Source organism: Cuculus canorus, chromosome 6 (assembly GCF_017976375.1).
Source record: "Cuculus canorus isolate bCucCan1 chromosome 6, bCucCan1.pri, whole genome shotgun sequence".
Taxonomy (NCBI): domain Eukaryota; kingdom Metazoa; phylum Chordata; class Aves; order Cuculiformes; family Cuculidae; genus Cuculus; species Cuculus canorus.
Window position 1 is genome coordinate 34,816,222 of NC_071406.1, and position 21,060 is coordinate 34,837,281.

Here is a 21,060-nt window from a genome sequence, read left to right on the forward strand (position 1 = left end):
TGTGAACCTGTCAACTCCCATGTCCTGTCCCTACCTACCCAGTATGGACATGCATATGGACAATCCAGAAAACTGCAAAGCTCCTACCCTTTCGGAAGGTGAAAACAAGTGTAAATTCTTGCCTTCCTTCTACAATTCAACTTTATGCCTTGTCCAGAAACTGTTTTCCATCAGCCATCACTTAGGAATTGGCTAAGTCATGTTTTATTCATTCTTGAATAAAAATTTTCTTTCTCTGCAGTCTGAAACAATACTAGTTATGTAGCTTTGATAGGGCTGCTGGCAATTACTTCATTCAAATTGACAAGTGTCTTATAAAAACTGGAACAGAAGGCATTATTCAAAATACCTTTATATTCCTACATGTAAAATAGTTCCAGAGAATGCATTACAAACGAGTTATTCAAATAGTAACAAAACAAAAGTTAAATACTTCTATTTTTAATTTCCTAGAAATTAACTGATACAGGACACAGATGAAGGAATTCTACAAAAAGGAAACCACTTACATAGCAAGAAGCATGTATTTAATTAAATGTTTTGCAAAGATACATGAATAAAGCTATGTGCATGACTTTCTTTAGGGATGGCCCCAACTGTTTATTTTTTTTTTAAAAGGAAAAAGTAAAAAATGTGGAGAGCACAGACGCAATAAAGAAACAAAAGAACTAAGTAAGTTTGTACCCACATACTTTACAAAATAAAGCATGTTAGTGGCACAAAATATTTCATATACTATATGACCAACAAATAAATGCGCTGTAACATTGTTCTCTCAAACATCATAAAGCCTAACAGCTAAGCTCTGAAAATGACATTGACAAGTATCTTTATTTCATCAGTCTTCTACAGAGTCATTTAGCACCATTACTTTTTTGTTGGTTTCGCCCTGCCTATCTCCTTTCTCAAAATAACAACAGAAGCATAGCACCTTTTAATATCTAAAATAAAAATAGGAATATTAAATGCATCCCAACTTCCAGAGGTGAGGTAGCTCATGCTAAGAAATGATGGAACTTTCTTGCCTTGACAACTCAAGGTCAATAAGACAAATTACTGGAGATGCATGTCTGGATGTCATCTAAAAACAATGAATTTTAAACTTTCTCTTTTTTTAATAGAAATTGGTCTGGTGTACATGTGAATGATTTGCAACATATATAAATTGGCACCACATATAAGACATCTGTATAATGGGATATGTAATGGCTTCTTAGATTGGCAAGTATCAGAAAATCAACCAGTATTGGGTTTAAGATATATTTTGAAGATTAAGGACAATTTAATAGAATTACACAGATACATTGTGAGTAGTGAAGTCTGGTCTCAAAATTTAAGATATGGGACACCCCTACTGAAAACTTACATTTAGTCCAGTAGTAATTTTGCTTCATAAATTATTTATGGCTATGGAATACTCTGAGCAGGCTATTACATAGAAAAGTGCAGGAAAGACATTTCCAAATTAAGACACATAGTTCTGTTAATGGCTATCATACTGGCAACCACAGGAAGAGAAACTGGGGTTAAGGGGGTAGGTATCATCAAAATATAGCAAACGGTTCACAAAAGCGCTTTGTTTTTCTGTTATTCAGTATGCAACCAAGCAAAAGAAATAATCCTTAGAGCTTTACATTGTCCACATTACAAATGCCTGGTTTGAATACCTGTAAATTTCAAAATATCTTTAAACAAAAGCAAGGAAAATGTTTAATATTACTTTTAAAAGGTGTTCATCGATTCTCTTAAAATTGTACTATTGCAATAAAATGTTGGTTTCAATTGTTTAAAATGGAAGGTTTTTAAGTAAAATAAATATTCAAAAGGAGGCTGGGCATTTAAAAAGAACCATATGTACAATGCTGATCCAATATCAGCCATTACTTCAAGAGTCTCAGGATTAACTTCAATCAGTCTAAGTTCATGTGTTTAATTGCTGCTGTTGCTGGATATTGTGTTAATTTCCCTCCTTCCTCTTACACAAAGCAAACTGGACCAATTTCAACTCCAAATTCCTGGTCTGTACTGCCAATGTCCACCGGTGCAATATCGATGATAGGTAGGCGTGCCACATTCTGCGTCCTGTACTCAAAGATGGTCTTGCCCACGTTCCCATGACGTTTCTGCAGAAAAGAAGAAAATAAAATTTAGGAAAAAAAAAAAAAAAAAGCAACAAACAAAACTGAAGCCAGAGCTCACATCAGGAACAGACTGAATTCTAGCTGGGGATTCAACCATTCGATATTTTTTCATTATATCTTCCCTGAGAAACATACCCCTGCCTGAACTGCAGCTTGGTTGTTTTAAAATGTATACACCTTGCTTTTACAGGATGAACAGAACCATCAGATCAACACAGCAGGATTTCCCCCTTGAGCTGGACTGATTTTAATTTATGCTATGAAATTCTTTGTGTTAATACATGCCTGCACTGATATTCTTGGACTATTTTACCTTAAAGCATAAAGAGTACTCCAATTTATTTCAAGTGCAAAACTAATTTTTAAAATATTTTGCCAGTATCTTGGACTTGGCTGAGTATGTTAATGAACATAAAAAAAATTTACTGCTTGCTGGGTTTTATGCCCACTAGGAATTTGAAGGTGGAATATTTTCCATTCCAACTCAGTCAGTCATAGTACCAATGAGTTTCCTCTAGGGTATTGCTTTGATAATCTTAATCATCTCACAGACAAATGCTTGAAGCTATTTGACGTCGTTGTACGAGTCCACACAGGTACACAAATACTGGAAAATGCACAATGGCAAAATATATATCTCAGTATGCTCACTAATAAGTAATAATTTGTAAATATCCTCTAAATAATGTAGGGTTTCTATGATTTGAAGCTAGAATTGTAGTAAAATACCTACTTGATCAGTTACTTCTACAATTCATGGTGAAATCCTGCAGCATTTTCAATTATCCCATTCTATTGCTTTTTTTTTCTAAATCAAGGAAGAACTGGAACCATTAGAAGACAAAAGTCCTTTTTTTCCATAACAAATGACAGCCCTCCTAAACTTACAGAACAGCTGTCATGCAGAACAGTGTATCTGAATCGACTGTTTCCTTCCGCTTTGATCTCCAGGTCATTGGCCCCTTTCAGAATTATAGCCTTTTTCAGGTTCTTTGTCTGGTCATCCATGTATCCAACACTGTTTTTACAAAGGTAAGTGATATTCTGGGAAGCTTCCTTTGATAGGAGACGCAGGAATGTCATCTGAGTTACAGCTGTATCCCCATATACAAACTGTGAAGGTAAAGAAACAGATCAACACATAGGGCATTAAATTTTATTAAGAGTTCATGTACATCTGTCGTTATCATAACCCTTTTCAGACATGGCTAGCAGGAACTCTGTTACATAAAATCCAAGAATGCTTTCTTTTGTAATTTGCTGCCAGCTGAGGACAAAGAAATGTAGACATTCTATAACAGGGATAATTTTGGAGAATTTTGGCCATAAAGCTCTGCAGCTGAACAACTGAAAGTCAGTTGATTCTCCAGAGACATGCTAAGTTTTGGAATGAATTCTGTCTCATTCAAAAAAGTGATTCAGTAGGAGCTAAAGCTTATATATTAAATATGGTGTCATAACAGCCTCAAACTAGATATGAAAAGTAAAGCACAGAAAACCCTTTTATAGTGTACCTGCTATACTGCAGCTTTAGCAAACTGTTTTCTATAGGGCTTTGTATTGTGTTTAGAAGCATCATAGTCAAAATTTCATCATATAAAAATAAAATAAATTTGCATATGGCCTTTTTTTTTTTTATGGGTGGACCATTCAGTGGATAAGAAACTGGTTGGATGGTTGTATTCAAAGAGTAGTGGTCAATGGCTCAAAGTCCAGATGGAGATCTGTGATGAGTGGTATCCCTCAGGGGTCTGTACTGGGACCGGTGCTGTTTAATATCTTCATCAATGATATTGACAGTGAGATTGAGGGCACCCTCAGCAAGTCTGCAGATGACACCAAGCTGAGTGGTGTAGTTGCCACACCGGAAGGATGGGATGTCATCCAGGGACCTAGACAGGCTGGAGAAGTGGGCCCATGAGAACCTCATGAGGTTCAACAAGGCCAAGTGCAAGGTTCTACACCTGGGTCAGGGCAATCCTCAATTTCAGTACATGATGGGGAATGACGTGACTGAGAGCAGCGCAGCAGAGAAGGACTTGGGGGTTCTGGCTGATAAGAAGCTCAACATGAGCAGGCAGTGTGCACTCAAAGCCCAGAAGGCCAACCATATCCTGGGCTGCATCAAAAGAAGCGTGGCCAGCAGGGCAAGGGAGGTGATTCTGCCCCTCTATTCCTCTTTTGTGAGATCTCATCTGGAGTATTGTGCTCAGTTCTGGAATCCTTAACATAAGAAAGATATGGAACTGTTGGAACGGGTCCAGAGGAGAGCTACAAAGATGATCATCGGGCTGGTGCACCTCCCATACGAGGACAGGCTGAGAGTTGGGGTTGTTCAGCCTGGAGAAGAGAAGGCTCCGAGGAGACCTTATAACAGCCTTCCAGTACCTCAAAGGGGCTACAAGAAAGCTGGAGAGAGGCTATTCATAAAGGCTAGTGGTGATAGGACAAGGGGGAATGTATTTAAACTGGAGAGGGGCAGATTTAGGCTTGACATAAGGAAGAATTTCTTCACCATGAGAGTGGTGAGACACTGGCACAGGTTGCCAAGGGAAGTTGTGGATGCCCCATCCCTGTCGGTAACCAAGGCCAGGTTGGATCGGGCCTTGGGCAGCCAAATTTAGTGGGATGTCTGGGGGGGTGGAGCTAGATGATTTTTAAGGTCCCTTTCAACCCAAACTATTCTATGATTCTATGACTTACAACTTACACAGAAGTTTGAAAAATATTTTACAATGTGCCACCGTTTCCATAAAATACAAAGGCATTAATAAAAATACTAAAAATTCTGAGACATCTGATACTTTCCCAACCTGTGCAGGTTTTGTTTTATTCATCCTTTGTGAATCATTGCACAAAAAAGTACACATCTCTCTGAAACTGGTGAAGAAAAGAGAAAACCTTACACACTGACACTGTCATTTTTTACAAAATGTGTTATCTTTATTTAGCAATCACAGATATATTTATTATTTAGAATCTGTAAGTTGTGCATATGACTATTGCACAGATCGTACTGTTAGTTATTAAACCTGACAGTTTTTTCAAAAGTGTAGTATTCTTTTATAGTATTCCTAAGATGATTTCTTCCTCCAAAGAGTATCTCACTTACAAAAAAGCCTATGTGTAAGTCTGCAAGTATTCAAGTATTCAACTTGAATACTGTGTTCAGTTTGGGGCCTCTCACCACAAAAGACATTGAGGTGCTACACTGTGTCCAAAGAAGGGCAATTGAGCTGGTAAAGGGTTTGGAGCAAAAGTCTTCTGAGAAGTGGCTGAGGGAACTGGCACTGTTTAGTCTGCAGTGGGGAGACCTTATTGCTCTATACCTGAATCACTGTGTTTCTGTAATCTAAAAGGAGGTTGTGGTGAGTTGGGTGTTGGTCTCCTCTCCCAAGTAACAGGTCACAGGACAAGAGAAAATGGACTCAAGTTGCACCAGGGGAGATTTAGACTGGATATTAGGAAAAATTACTACACCAAAAGGCTTGACAAGCATTGGAACAGGCTGTCCAGGGAAGTGGTTGAGTCACCATCCCTGGAGGTATTTAAAAGATGTGTAGATATCGTGCTTAGGGATGTGGCTTAGTGGTGGACTTGGCAGTGTTAGATTAAGAGTTGGACTCACTGTTAAAGATTTTTTCCAACCTCAACGATTTGGTGATTCTATGTTCTGACTGTAGCAGAATCTGCTCAGAACAGCAAACAAAATTCTGAACCAGAAGGAAACAAGTTTCATAAAGTTGATTCTTGTCATTAAATATATTTAGTTACCTGTGATCCCCTGTTCATATCAAGTCCATACCATATGGGCTTTATGTCAGATGACCTGCTGGCCCACCATGTTTTACGAGGTATAGTGGATGGGTTCGCAGAAATACAGGTCTCTCCAGTTTCCATGTTGCAATATACTTTTATAGCGTCTTCAACACATCCCTGGTTAGGATCAATCCAATATTCACCTACAAAGAACATAAAATTGATTCCATTACAGTATTAAGAGTCGTGAAATAACCAAGGAGAGAGAAGCAGAAGTATGTCATGACAGTAAAAAAAACACAAAGAAAAGGGGGCATGTATTTCACATAATGTGATGCATGTTTTGATGTGTGCATCAGGTATACGTTACAAGGTTATTCCAAGATACAAGTTGATCAGGATATCACAACTGAGGGATGCAGACTTTAAAGCTGTTTAAGGTTAAAGTTGTTTAAAACAACAAGTGGAAAGCACGTTATCAGCCCACAGGAGATATTTTGAGCTAATAGCAAGTAAGCAAACATTCACAACTGGTGTAACCAACCTAGTTCTGTCCTCATGAAAGTGATATTCCCTGCTGAAAACACTTCCAGAACTAATGTTCCATAGAAATATAAAATAGTACAGATTTTAAAATAGATCTGAATAAATACTGAATAAATAAATATGGGATGCGCTAGAACATATATTTCGTGGGCAAGAAGTTGTTTTCAGGCTCCTACTGTGAATGTCGTTTTAGACCATCAAAATCTGTATTACCCAACTTCTCCAATGACCAAATATCTACTGGAAATAAGACCGGATCATATGGCACATACAGGAGATAGTGTATTTATACACACCACTCTTTTTGGAGGGGTGGCATAGCTTCAGGTCATCACAAGTCCGTGCTGGGTGTTTCTTTGAACCATCTGGGCTGCGCATAGTCTCAATCTGGCTGCTCAGTGACTTTAGTGTGGCATGAACTCCTGGGTCTGTTTTATTACGGTCATCTGGGGCTGCTTCATCTTCAGTAAACTCTGGTAGTGGATCTGCCATAGCATCATCGTAGTGTCCCATGATGTCACCAATGGCAGCAGTCAGATGGCCTGGAGGTCCTGGAGGGCCAGGAGGGCCAGGTTCACCTGGTGGACCCTAAAGTTAAAAAAAAAAAAAAAAGTTAAGAGAGGCACAGCAGAGTAAATACTAAATAAAATTATTTCCTAATAAATAAAATGTGGTGCTTAGAGATATGGTTTGGTGGTGAACTTGGCAGTATTAAGTTTACAGTTGGACTTGATTATCTTAAAGTTCTTTTCCAATCTAAACTATTCCGTGATTGTGACTCCATGAAATAATATACAAAATGATAGCAAAGCTAGTGACTAAAAAGGCAAAACTTCACAGCTAGTCACCCTAGCATACAGGGAAAATTCAGATGTATTAATAAACAATTCACATTTAGAAGAACAGGGCTAAGAGATGAGATGTGCATGTGAGGCATTCTCTCTGCTTCATGCTCTCTCTGCCTGTCTCAATACCTTGCTCAAGTTTTTCTTACTCCTGATTTCAGACTTAACAGCTGGAATAAGTCATGAAGGGATGGCCTCCTCATTCCATTTTTTTAAGCCATCTGCCCCTCCTTGTTCAAATCCCCGCCGAATAAACTTATTTCTTAAAATTCCCAACAGCTGTAAGTGATTATTAGAGCAATCAAAAATTCCTGCATCCCCTGAGTTGCCTCAGGCACATTTTCAATTAGTAAAGCCTGGACAGAAAATTTGGAACTAGAAATATCTTCACATTTATCCTGTACAGTGCCAAGCTTTCTGGTCACGGGTACATGAGACAGATTCTACATCATCTTGGCATACATTACTTGGCACAGCAGGTGTTTCCCTGACTAAACGTGTTTTCCTGAATGATGGTGTTGTAAAGTCCTTCTGTCAACCTGAACTGTGACACTAAGGGAATTAAAATGAGTCTTGAGACAGAATGTATCTGTTAATAGTTAGATCTCCACCAGCAGGCTCTGCCAGCTCTTCTTGAGCAGTAGAAAGTCTGTAAGCTACCTTCATTCAAAGTTCAGTGCTCTGGTGCATCAGATGCTATATCAGAATGTAGCATTTCCCTTGATAGTAATTACTTCAGAATTCACAGTCAGTGCTTCAAATGTTTGCTATTTATAGAGCACACACCCAAACATGTTGCATTTGATAAATTAGATCTTAACTTTTATTTCTTGCTTTGTGGTTCTAATTTGTAGTTGCAGCAAGCAACCATGGGAAGCAAAACTTAAGTTACAAGTAGGTGGTAATCCTTGATTCTCATTACACAGATGAAGGCTCTACCACAGACCGTTCATTCAAGTCTTGGTGCCTCAGCAGAAGTGAAAATACCAAGGACAGCACAGGTGGATGAGATCAGGATTGTCATAGTTTCAGAAGATGAAAATGAGTAAGAAATGGGCCCTCTTAATGTACAGTTGCGCTGGCAATTTGTTGGAGAAACAAATCTTACCATTTGTCTTCAGCTCATGAATGTCTGAGAAAGTGATGCAATGGTCTGTAAAAAACCTTCAAAAAATTTGAAGGTAAAGTTTTCCATCCATATTTCTATCAATTTACCTCTGGTCCAGCTTCTCCCACACTCCCTCTAACACCAGGAGGCCCAATTGGCCCAAGTGGACCAGGACTTCCATCTTTGCCAGAAGGACCAACTGGACCTGGAGGACCCTAGAAAATACAAAAGAAAGAAGGAATGTATTTTAGCATCCAATACAAAGTTATACAAAACAGCCCTTCACGAACATTATGTTTTCAGGAAGCCATCCAATTATTTCTGTCTATTACCAGACTTTAAAAGACTACCCTTTTCTTCTGCTTCAATGCTGCTCTTCTCAATCACCTCAGCCAATATAGTTTGGATCATCTGTATATTTCTTCGTGAACCGTTTACATGGCTTCAAATCCAGGCGCTACACAGACTGGGGTAGCTCCTGTACGCTCACATGTGTACAGACTCAGACTTACCCTGCCATTTGGGAACATCCAGGGGAGTTCTATTTCTCCTCTACTTTTGGGTGAATGACATACACGGGGGTATGAAAGGCAAAGTAGCAAGTGTCAGAGCTGCCCCATATGGGGCTTTACATTAGCTGCTGCAAAACTGTCTTTAAAGAGAGACCTGTAGCCCTCTAGTTACTCTGAATTGACCTTTTCATCTAGTTCTAAACTACAGTTATGTCCAAGGTTTACTGTATTAAGCAAGGTAATGCCCCTAAGCAAAAGACAGTAATCACTATTTGATGCTGAAGTCAATAAAAGCCGGTGAAATAAAAGTGAAACAGAAATAGTAATCTGATTGCTGGAGGATGGGTACAAGGGTGACAACAACAGACAAGCAAGAAAAGCTTTACGCCTGAAACATTATACTCACCCTAGGACCAAATGGGCCTGGAATGCCAGGACTGCCCTGTTCACCAATAGGACCCTAAACAGAAGAAATTACCATATCATTATGACACTCAAAGCATATTCCTTCCAGTTTTAAAGAAATAGTATGTGATATACAAAATTCTGTATGAACAGGATTGTAATATACGTGAACAGCAGGTAGTACTTTTTGCTCTAGTTTAGCCTCAAGGAGACTGAGAGGAGACCTTATTGCTCTCTACAACTACCTGAAAGGAGGTTGTAGAGAGGAGGATGCTGGTCTCTTCTCCCAAGTGACAGGGGATAGGACAAGGGGGAATGGCCTCAAGCTACGCCAGGGGAGGTTCAGACTGGACATCAGGAAGAAATTTTTCTCAGGAAGGGTCATCGGGCACTGGCAGAGGCTGCCCAAGGAGGGGGTTGAGTCACCATCCCTTTAAGTGTTTGAAAGACAAATAGATGAGGTGCTCGGGGACATGTTTTAGTGGCAGATAGGAATGGTTGGACTCGATGATCTAAGAGGTCTTTTCCAACTTAGGGATTCTATGATTCTCTTACAACACATTTTCATTCTACTGCTCTCTTTTGTCATGAAGACAGAGTAATAACTGTGATTAAAATTTAGATTAATAGAATTTATTGGTGCTTGGCTATATATAAAGCTGTTTCTGCATAAAAGCCTTACTTTCATGACATTAGAATCATTTGGCTCAACAGGAGTAACTGACAGAGCTATTGAGAAGTGTAAAGATGCTTTGGGTGTTGGGGTATTTTTTGTTGACTCTTTCTGCATGGTGAAACTTCCCACTCTTACATAGGATCGGTGAACAAATGCAGAAGAATTAAGTCTTCCATGGCAGTTTCATTCCATTGCAACTGAAATCATGAAGTTCTTGCAAATACTAGTGAGAAATTCTATCACAGTCCTTGTGGTATTTTGTAATTGATTCTTTGACCGTAAAACGTTCAAACTCTGGCAAAAAGCATTTCATGCTCTAATGTGCTTATTTGAAACTATCACCTTTTATTACCATCTTGTGCTGACAGGTCACAGACTGTCAGTTGATCAGTCACTACAGGACTGGCACAAATGCAACAAGTGTAGGAGAACGCATATATTACAAAACTAAAACATTAGCTTTTTTTCCATTTTAAATAAATAATGCATCAGAAACATAGTTAACTATCAAGGAAATAAAATCACAGTAAAACCAGAGCAACTTACAGGTGGACCAGGAAGACCTTGCAGCCCAGTGAAACCCCTGTGTCCTTTCTGGCCCCTATCACCTCTATCTCCATTGTCACCTTTGTCACCACGAGGTCCTTGGGGACCCTGTAAATATCAGTGATGAAATGTAAAATGTCAAACTGAACTCAATCACCCCCAACCTCAAAACCCCTTCATTTACTTTTAGACAACACATTCAAACATCAGTTCTAAACCTAGAAAGAAGGTGATGCTGGGGCAGCCCCAAGTATCTTTATTTTTACCAAAGAATAAGTAAATAATTACAGAAAGATCTGTGTTATGCTTAATTAAAGTTGTGGTAAATTCAGTCTATTTAGCTTCACAACACAGTCAAAAACCCTTGTAATAGTGATACTAAAATTTACATAACAAAATTCTTAAGACTGAGAAATTTCTTTGCCTTACTGGATATGTCAAATAATGCTCGTAGATGAGATTGAAACATTGTGGATCTTTCATAGACTCATAATGTAAAAACATATTTTCAGTACGAAATCCTCCATTTTGCATCTTTACTTCTCACAGCTCCTTTCATGTTTTCACTATGTTAAAAGTCCAACTGAATTTACATTCCCTAATTACAGACAAGAAGTTTGGGGTCCCAAGTACAAATAGCTTGGTTCAAAAATCATCACTATTTTGTTCTTGGTAGTTTTGACAGTTTCACAGTTTTCATACAACTTCAAGACTCGTTTGAAAAAATGGAGACTGCTTTCAATTCTATATTTCTCAGCCCAAACTGCATGCTAGATTTCTCAATATCAGATTCCAAATAGCTTATCAATGCCATCATTATCGCTAACTACTCAGTAATTAACTTTTCCTGTTTCTCATATGACATCTGCTTAGGGATAGGACAACATTCTTTTGTATTTCCCAAGTTTGCAATTAATTTTTTGTTCCAAGCTTGGACAACAGAGGAGTTATGTAACACAAAAAGATGGGTTTTATTTGTTTTTCCATTTGGACCAAAGTCAGCAACTCATGAGCTGAGTTAAGGCAGTTTCATGGGGACAGGTGATTTTGTTATATTTCTCTCATTTTTATCTAAACATCTGGGGTTTTGTTCAACTTTCATTTTGTTTCCCCATATTTGAATTGTCAAATGCAGCCTCCAGCCATGTGCTAGATCAGGTCCTACTATCATCCAGACAACAACACACTCCAAGTAACAAAGCTTCCAAAGCATTTGTTTTTTCTCTGTGAAGTATTTTTAAAGAAAGTGTAGAAATACTAATGTATTCAAATAGATCAGTACAGCTTTGCAACTCAGAAGTCTACCTGCATCCACCTGCAGTCAGAACACTAAAAACGGAAGTCCTGTTCAGCCTTTTAAGTTGGGCTTAGTTTCTCATATATTTTCCTGCAAAAAGTATCTCAGGTAAAACCACAGTGACCACAGAGAACTTACAGGCAAACCCCTTTTTCCTGCACGACCTGGGGGACCCATTGGACCTCGAGAACCCTACAAAGATTGCAGACAGAAGATATGTGAAGCAGTGCACAAGAGCATACACAATAGTTTTTTGATAAACTTTTTTTTTTTTAGAAGTCTTACTTACTGTTTCACCTCTTTGACCTGCATCTCCTGGAGGGCCAACAGGACCTTGAGTTCCTGGACCCCCTGGGGAACCTGGTAAGCCTGCAGGGCCTGGTTCACCACGATCACCCTGCAAAACATGTATTCAACATTATTTATCTAAAGAAGACTGGACTAGACCAAAGCAACAGGACGCTAGCATTGTTAATCTATTTTCTAGCAATTACACTTAACAAAGATATTCCTTCTGTAAGAACTAAAGTCTGAGTGTGTGGAGGCAAGTATTCTTAGCCAGGTTTCCTCAGGTGAGAGAGGGATTAACTATTCAAAGCTGTGATATGCTTTCAGAACAAGTTCTTCATTAAAGTTAACTGAATGAAGAGAAAATATACAAGTTAATCATAAAATAGAGATTTCCAGAGGTGACTTAAGAAAACAATATATTCTTACGCGTTCTCCAACAGCTCCATCCCGTCCAGGAGTACCATCATTACCAGCAGGTCCCTAGAGTTATAAAATAAAAATAAGGCTACTGATTAGTACTCTTGCATTTCTAGAAGAACTAGAAAGTTGTTCTCCATCTCTAACTTCAAATCAAGGAGAATAACCACTAGAATGTCTCTTTTTGTTTGCATGTTACAAGGCTCTAATACTTACTTCTGGGCCAGCTTCACCTACAGGTCCAGTGGCACCTGACTGGCCAATAGGTCCTGGTGGACCTTTATCACCAGGTGGCCCTGTGGGACCTTGTTTTCCTGGTGTACCCTAAGAAAGATGAGATATATCAAAATTTTAGTCACAAAATAAAGAAAGCATAAAAACTCTACTGCCTGTAAAACACTACTCATTAATCTGCTTTGAAGCACCACCACCACTTGTAACTTCCAAAACCTGCTAAGTAAGGAGAGCATTCTGATAGATTTTTAATATAGATTTAATATACTGCCTGTTTTTATTCAGTTTAATTATGTTAGGTCATTTCAAATAGGCTTTTATTGACTAGAAGCTCCACTTGACATTAGTCTATGTAGAAGCAACTCTCCAATACACAGTCCTTTGATACATCAACATGTATGATGACATTATCTGCAACACGTAAGGTCTTTTTGCCTCTGGAAAAAATGTAATGCAGTTTGAAATAAGTAATGTGCTTTTTTCTTTCCTCTCTCAACAACAGCAAATCCTTGAACGATTACTGGCCAACTCCAACTGTAAATTGACTTTATGGATCCAGTGGTAAAGATCCTCCATACTACCCCTTCTACTAATACTGTATTGAATGACTTGATCTCCTGGACCATTAGGCTTTCCAATAAAATAAGTCTTATATAGAAGCAAAGAGATCACAAACAGCAATTCTGAAAATTGTAGTTCACAGTTAATGAAACAGCAGTTACAGAGTACTTACTCACATTCAAGTGACCTTTGGGCACCTAAATGAGAAGTCTGGGATTGTTTTAAGTTGAATAGGAACATTTTAGCCAGAATTCTTAATGCTATTATGGATTTACTCTTGATTCGGGTTCAGATCTTCCATTCATTTCTTCAGCTGGAAAAAATCTCCCACCTCATGTATTTGCATGAAATAGTTATTTACTGTTCACTCTATATTTACTCCTGCAATTGGAGTTTTCCAACTTTCTCCTCATGCTATCGGATGCTATGCTCTCTACACCACAAAGATGATGAGAATGCCCAAGCTGGTGGCATATTGGCTTGACAATTACTTACTGCTGGACCCGGCAGCCCTGGCATGCCTCTTTCCCCTCGCTGTCCTGGCATACCAACAATACCTCTTTGACCAGTAGTTCCTGCTGGACCAGGGGGGCCATCGGGGCCCTAAAATCCACAAAGAATAAAACAACATGATTATCTTTTATGTAACAGTAAGTATAAGTAACAATGAAACTAGTGTAGAGCTGTTCTGGGGAGAATTAGTAACATCAACCAGGACTGACCGGCTGCCCATCTTCCCCTGCATCACCCTTGTCTCCAGGACCACCAGGAGGTCCGGCTGGCCCTCGATCTCCCACACGGCCATGAGAACCAGGATCACCACGAAGACCTGGGGGACCTTCTTTTCCTGGCTCACCAATAGGTCCAGCAGGGCCTGGAGCTCCCTAAGAAAATCAAAACACCCTGTCACAATGGATCCTTTTCTGACTAAGGCAATTAAATTCTACAGATTCTGTTTTGATTAACTATAAATATGAATACTCTAAGGAAGGCCCAATGTGTGACCACATGGTCCAATAAAGGAGATGAAATAAACATCTCATCAAACTACGTTCAAGCTCCACTCTGCCCCATTTTGCAATTACAAACTCCCTCTTTTAAATGACAGTATTTGTTTCTGTCTTTTTTTTCAGACATCACATTTATATTATACTTTCCACAAACTTCACTGTTTGATAAACTGACAATGACTGCAGGTTAGTTTTCTCATAAAAACATTAAAAGGCTTATAAAGAGAGTGTCACAGTTCTCTGTGTGGAGTTGAATCCTCACTTGTTGATCCACAGCTAATTTTTTTTTTGTCAGTGCTTCTGAAAGTGTTTAGAGGTGTGAGATTTTGTGGGTTTGTTTTTAATTTATTTTAACAGATCTTATAAGTAACTCCACTGATAACATAACCTGGCAGACACCTCTTCCTTTTTCAAAATGCTAACTGCAGTCACCACAGAAGAGACAAAAAAGTAAAATGTACAGGAAAACAGTGGGTGGTGGTGTTTTGTTTCTGTAAGCAATTAAGTCACAAAAGCAGCTTGAGCAGCTGAGAGCCTACTTAATTCAGTGAAAAGTCTTGTACTCATTTATATACACTGACACTGGATCAAACCCAAGAATAATGAGTTTTATTTAATGGGGTTTGATGTATGCACACAGTCACAGAAGTCAGTTTTAACAAGTTATCCTCTCCAATATCATGAACATCAGGTTTTCAATGGCAAGTTTATAAACTACACCTATTAGAGATATGACAATTGACTTACAGTAGGTCCGGGAGGCCCAACTCTTCCAGCAGATCCTGGGAATCCAGTAGCACCCTAAAAAACATTTTAATGCCAAATTTATTGAAGGAAATAGAGTACTGGTTACCTCAAATGTTCTCAGCTGAATTAGTGAGCAAGTATTATAATTACAGACTGTGAAAAACAGGCTGAGATTAGGAACAATATTAACATTTCAGTATGAGATTATCTACAGACAGCTCACAAAAATAAAATCTACTTACAGGTGGACCCTGAGTTCCTCTACCACCTTTCAGACCAGGAACACCTGAAGGACCCTAAGAGGAAAGGAGAATGAAAGATGTACTAGTAAACACCCAGGTCATTTTAAATAAGCAAGAACAGCCTATGCCACTGGTTCTTTGACAATGTTATTTGTACTTACTGGTGGACCAGGAGACCCAGCAAGACCCTGCGGTCCTGGAGATCCAGCATCTCCTTTCTGTCCAGGTTCTCCAGGTTCACCTTTCACACCTGGCTGACCATCAGGACCCTATAAAACATAATATTTAGAAGAGACGTCAGGTTAGAGTAAGCCAAATCTTTCCAGTCTAACAAACTAATTTTGTAGGGAATTTCTAGAATGCAAAAAATAGCAAGAGGACAAATCAGACCAGAAAAAAGTGCATTTGCTCAATGGTTTGTTTCAAGAGAACTGTAATAGTTCAGCACAGTCTTCAGAAGGTCATAGATGGGATTTTCGGAAGTCTGTTAAGTCAGAATTTCCATTTAAATTATTTTCTTATCTAACTCACATTTTATTTTCCTTTAGGTTTTCTATTTTCCTCAGCAGCTATTATGTACCTAAAAGCAAATGGGACTGAACAAACACTGTCTTTTCTATTCTTTTTTTTTTTTTCCGCACCAAGGGAAACAGGTGCCTGACTCTGTGAAATGTCTGAAACACAATATTTGGGTGGTAGGACAGCTTGGAGTATTCAACAGAAGGCTCACAAACCTTCCATTTGGTCCATCAATTCGTTCCAGCCTTTAATACCCATAGAACAAATTTTTGCCACCTTCAATGGAACACACCTTATAACTTGCCTCATTTTAATCTCAAAGGATTAATATAGCATATTCATGAAAATATGAAATCTGGGGAACAATATCATAATTTTATCAACAAAATCACTTTTCAAGTCTCTAGGATATTGATTGGACCTTTTCTCTGTTTGGTACAGTGATGGGAAAAAGAAAGAGCTTTTCTTGCAATAAAAATATGAGCCATGTTCCAGAACACTGCAGTATTATTCATAACAAAAGAAACCAAGTATGTCAAAGCATGACTAAAGGAAACTCATTTGTGTTACAAAACACATACCGGAGGACCAGCAAAACCAACAGCACCAGTTGGGCCATTTTCTCCTCGGGAACCCTGGTCAAAAAATATAGAATAACTGTATTTAACATAAAAGTCTTGCTATAGCCAGTAAAATTTGCAGTTAATTATACAAGAAAGGATGTTAACTATTCACTGTCATAAGTGTGATTATACTTTTGCTCTAATAATCAGAATCAAATGATCTTTTAATCACAAAATAAATGATATTAACTACAATGTTACAATCTACCACATGTTCAAGATTATATGTAAACTTTCAGAATTTAGAGATGGAAGACGTGTGCAAGCACTAAAACCACAACAGGAGAAATTCCACTCTCAACCACTATCTGTGATAGCAGGATTAATTAAGTGTTCACACTTTATGTAACTTACCATTCCAATCAGATAGGCCGGGGAAAAGAAGAATATTTCAAAGATGTATTTTTCTACAAGGTCAGAAGAGGCTATGAACTGCTTCAACTGAACTTTCCACACAACATTTGTTTGGAAAAGAAGGAACTGGTGTCTGCCAAGCTCCAGCACTCCCCAGAGGGGTGGAAGTTATTCCAATTTACACTGAAAATGAAGTTGTTCTGACTTATGACAGAAAAATAATCAATTCCTAGCAGTATGAAGGATCTAGAATGACTGAGCCTCTAACTCTTTAATCAAGGTCAATCCTTAAAATCACAAACAGACCAAAGATGACAAGAGTTGTTGCGATTAGATAAAAACTAAGACATACTTCTTTGCTTTGTCCATCTAAGTATTTGTATGTGTACAGTAGTATCTGGTACGAACGTACTTTTAAAGAGATTTAGACAATTAAAAGTGGTGTCACACTTTCAGGAGTGATGTAAAAGAGGGCAACTCTTTGTAAAGATTGGCCTGAAACAAGAGTAGGACAGAGAAAATCTTCCAATAGTTTTGCAAGCGTCAAGACAGAAGAACAGATTTTGACTACAAAGAAAGTAGAAGAAAAAAAGAGGAAAATATATCAGTAAATGAGACAAAAACTTGAGTTTGAATGAGTGTTAAATATTGTTAACTTATACCAGGCAAAACCCAAACATGTTTACTCACAGGGTTCCCACGGGAGCCAGGAGGACCAACTAGACCTCGAGGACCTGGTTCACCCTTAAAATAAAATTGATGGTTATTTCCCAAGGAACTTACCAGACAAGTAGCAAAGCCACTAATAAAATACGACAATATTAAGAAACTTAATAAGTAATGGTGCAAAAAGTGTAAAAATCTGCTTACCTTTTCACCAGTGGGACCTGCTGGACCCATTGGGCCTATTGGACCAGGGAGACCCTTTTGAACAAATTAAGAAGAGAAGGAAGTTAAAACAGTGATGCTTAAAAACAGTTAGCTTAAAACTTCTCATATATTACTAATTCCATATGCTTTCTCATTCTTCAAATTCTTTTCCTTCATCTCTGAAATCTTATTGGGTATTTTTTACCTAAAATTTACTTCCATTTCCTCTTCCAGTGACCAAAATACCACATTATTCTCTCTTTCTTCAGTAACTTCATCTATTTTATGCAGCATTTATGAATAAAGTCAACGGGGGAAAAAAAGCCTGGATTTATTTTGCTCTGTCAGGAGGAAATGTTGCCTTTTTTTCTCCACTTGCACAGAAGCTCTCTATTTGTTTTATGCTAGTATTTCATTGCTTAAATTAGTTTCAATGTGCCTATCATTACTTCTGAAGATTAATTTATATCCTGAAAACTCCTCTAGTGCCATTTTCTTCTTCATAGTGCAGTTAGGCAAAGAGGTTCCAATCTCTCCATCTATACCCATGAACTGCACATAATGATCCTGCACTGACAGTCATATTACCTTCTTGAATATTGAGATATTCCAATTACAATTCTCTTTCACCCAGACAGAGTCTCAGTGGGCCCATGCAGCTACCCAGACCCTGGGCTATAGGCAGTGCCCCCCTCCCAGCTCATGCCTCTGGCACTGGCTCCACTTGTGGAAGCTGTGCTCGCGTGGAGGAACTACTTCACATGGTGGCAGAGCTGAGGGAGGAGGTGAATAGACTAAGGACTATCAGCGAATGTGAGAGGGAGATAGAACACTGGAGCAGTGCCCTCTCACAAAATGAGCAGGCTGCTGGAGTTAGTGCGACTGAGCAACTCCAACCTGCAACTGTAAGGTTGGGGGAACAAGAGATGGGGAATGACAGCAAGTTCCTACCTGGCGCAGGAAACCTGCTCCCCCCACCCAGACAATAAACCCCCAGATCCCCTTGAGGAATAAATATGAAGCACTGCAGGTGGAAACCATCCTTAAGGATGAAGAAGATGGCTCCCACAGCCTAGAAGCATTCCCTAGGCTGTGCCATCCTCTGAAGACCATAAATACATCCTCAATAAACAAGAAGAGGAGTGATTGTCTTAGGGGATTCCCTTCTAAAAGGAACAGAGGGACACATGTGCACATGTGCAGATGGGACCCACTCCACAGGGAGGTCTGCTGCTTACCGGGGGGCATCAGTGAAGGATGTTACTAGAAAACTACCTTCCTTGGTAAAAGAGACAGACTACTACCCTCTAGTAGTATTTCAAATAGGCAATGATAACTTACAGCACAGAAAGCTGAAAGCCATCAAGAGAGACTTTAAAACTCTAGGGAGAATGTTGAAAGGCTCTGGGGCACAAGTAGTGTTTAGCTCCATTCCAATGCTAAGGAATGAGAAGCAGTAGGTCAAAGAGCAACAGTTGATTAATGCCTGGCTCTGAGCCTGGTGTGAGGAGAAAAGCTTTGGGTTCTTTGATCATGGGGTGACCCACCAGCCCCCAGGCTTTCTTACTTGGAATGGGATATGCTTGTCTCCTAGGGGGGACTAAAGTCCTTACTAAAAATCTAGCTAGGCTCTTAAATAGAGCTTTAAACTAGATGTGAAGGGGGAGGGGGATGAGACCAAGCTAGTTGGGAGTGAGCCTGGAAGTGGGACTCCAGTAACTGAGAGATGGTGTGCTGGAGAGGACCGCCAGTACATCACCTCAGAGCAAGTGGGGGCGATTATATCTGGAGACAGCAAGAATGAAACTGGCACTGTGGACTTAGTTATTCCAAGGACCAGTCAATCAGGAATGAACTCTATTCCCTTTATGAGGGCTGAAGGTTTTGCCAGCCCAGCTGAAGTGCATTTACACCAATGCACGCAGCATGGGCAATAAGAAGGAGGAGCTGGAAGCTGTTGTAGGACAAGGTGACTACGATGTCATTGCCATCACGGAAACGTGGTGGGATGACTCATATAACTGGAGTGCAGCCATGGGGGGGTATAAACTCTTCAGGTGGGATGGGAAGGGTAGGAGAGGAGGTGGTATAGCCCTCTGTGTTAGAGAGTGCTTTGATACCCTTGAGCTGGATTATGGTGAGGAAGGGACTGGCTGCCTGTGGGTTAAAATCAGAGGAGCCCACAAGAAGGCAGATATTGTGATGGGAGTCTGTTACAGACCACCCAGCCAAGAAGAAGCAGCTGCTGAGCTCTTCTATAAACAGCTGGGGATAGTCTCTAGATCGCTACCTCTTGTCCTTGTGGAAGACTCCAATCTTCTTGATAACTGCTGGAAGTACAATACAGCAGAAAGGAAGCAGTATAGGACGTTCCTGGAGTGCATGGAAGACAACTTCCTCACACAACTGGTGAGTGAGCCGACAAGGGAGGGTGCCCTCCTGGACCTGCTGTTTGTGAACAGAGAAAGCCTTGTGGGAGATGTGACGGTTGGAAGATGCCTGTGACAAAGCGATCATGAGATGATAGGGTTTTCAGTTCTAGGTGAGATGAAGAAAGGGATTAGCAAAACAGTCACATTAAACTTCCAGAGTGCAGACTTCGGAGTGTTCAGAAGGTTGGTTGGCAAAGTCCCATGGGAGACAGTCCTTAAGGGCAAGGGAGCTCACGAGTGCTGGGCGCTCTTAAAAAATGAAATCCTAGCAGCTCAAGAGCAAGCCGTCCCCATGTTCCGGAAAACAGGTAATGTTCATGGAACAGGTAATGTTGAGTGCTATCCTGAAGACCATGGAGGAGAACAGGGTGATCAGGCCCAGTCAACACGGGTTCATGAAAGGCAGGTCTTGCCAAACTAACCTGATCACCTTCTATGACAAAATCACTCGACTACTGGATGGGGGAAAGGCTGTGGATGTAGTCTTCTTGGACTTCAGTAAAGCCTTTGAGACAGTTTCTCACAGCATTCTGCTTCAGCAACTGTCAGCCTCTGGCCTGGACAGGCGCACACTCTCCTGGGTTGAAAACTGGTTGGATGGCCGGGCCCAGAGAGTGGTGGTCAATGGAGTTAACTCCAGCTGGAGGCCAGTCACAAGCCTCAGGGCATAGTACTGGGTCCAGTCCTGTTCAATGTCTATCAATGACCTGGATGAAGGCATTGAGTGCACCCTTAGCAAGTTTGCAGATGACGTTAAGCTGAGTGGAAGCATGGATCTGATCAAGTGTAGGGAGGCTCTGCAAACGGATCTGAACAGGCTGGACCGCTGGGCTGAGACCAATGGCATGAGGTTTAACAAGGCCAAATGCCGGGTCCTGCACTTGGGGCATAACAACCCTATGCAGTGCTACAGACTAGGAGAAGT

General features: G+C 39.8%; 1 protein-coding gene across 1 annotated transcript in view; it reads right to left on the minus strand.

The window, feature by feature from the left end:
• Nucleotides 1-271: 271 nt before the first annotated feature.
• Nucleotides 272-21,060, minus strand: part of COL5A2 (collagen type V alpha 2 chain) — a 110,975-nt gene continuing 90,186 nt past the window's right edge. Inside the window, exons 36-54 of the mRNA XM_054069716.1 lie at nt 17,704-17,757; nt 17,524-17,577; nt 16,438-16,491; nt 15,499-15,606; nt 15,338-15,391; nt 15,096-15,149; nt 14,061-14,222; nt 13,834-13,941; nt 12,760-12,867; nt 12,553-12,606; nt 12,125-12,232; nt 11,974-12,027; nt 10,539-10,646; nt 9,318-9,371; nt 8,507-8,614; nt 6,743-7,034; nt 5,916-6,103; nt 3,030-3,254; nt 272-2,123 (exon numbers count right to left, since the gene is read on the minus strand). Of these exons, the coding sequence (XP_053925691.1) occupies nt 1,977-2,123; nt 3,030-3,254; nt 5,916-6,103; nt 6,743-7,034; nt 8,507-8,614; nt 9,318-9,371; nt 10,539-10,646; nt 11,974-12,027; nt 12,125-12,232; nt 12,553-12,606; nt 12,760-12,867; nt 13,834-13,941; nt 14,061-14,222; nt 15,096-15,149; nt 15,338-15,391; nt 15,499-15,606; nt 16,438-16,491; nt 17,524-17,577; nt 17,704-17,757 (2,094 nt within the window). The 3' untranslated portion in view covers nt 272-1,976. The remainder of the gene's footprint in view (nt 2,124-3,029; nt 3,255-5,915; nt 6,104-6,742; nt 7,035-8,506; nt 8,615-9,317; nt 9,372-10,538; nt 10,647-11,973; nt 12,028-12,124; nt 12,233-12,552; nt 12,607-12,759; nt 12,868-13,833; nt 13,942-14,060; nt 14,223-15,095; nt 15,150-15,337; nt 15,392-15,498; nt 15,607-16,437; nt 16,492-17,523; nt 17,578-17,703; nt 17,758-21,060) is intronic.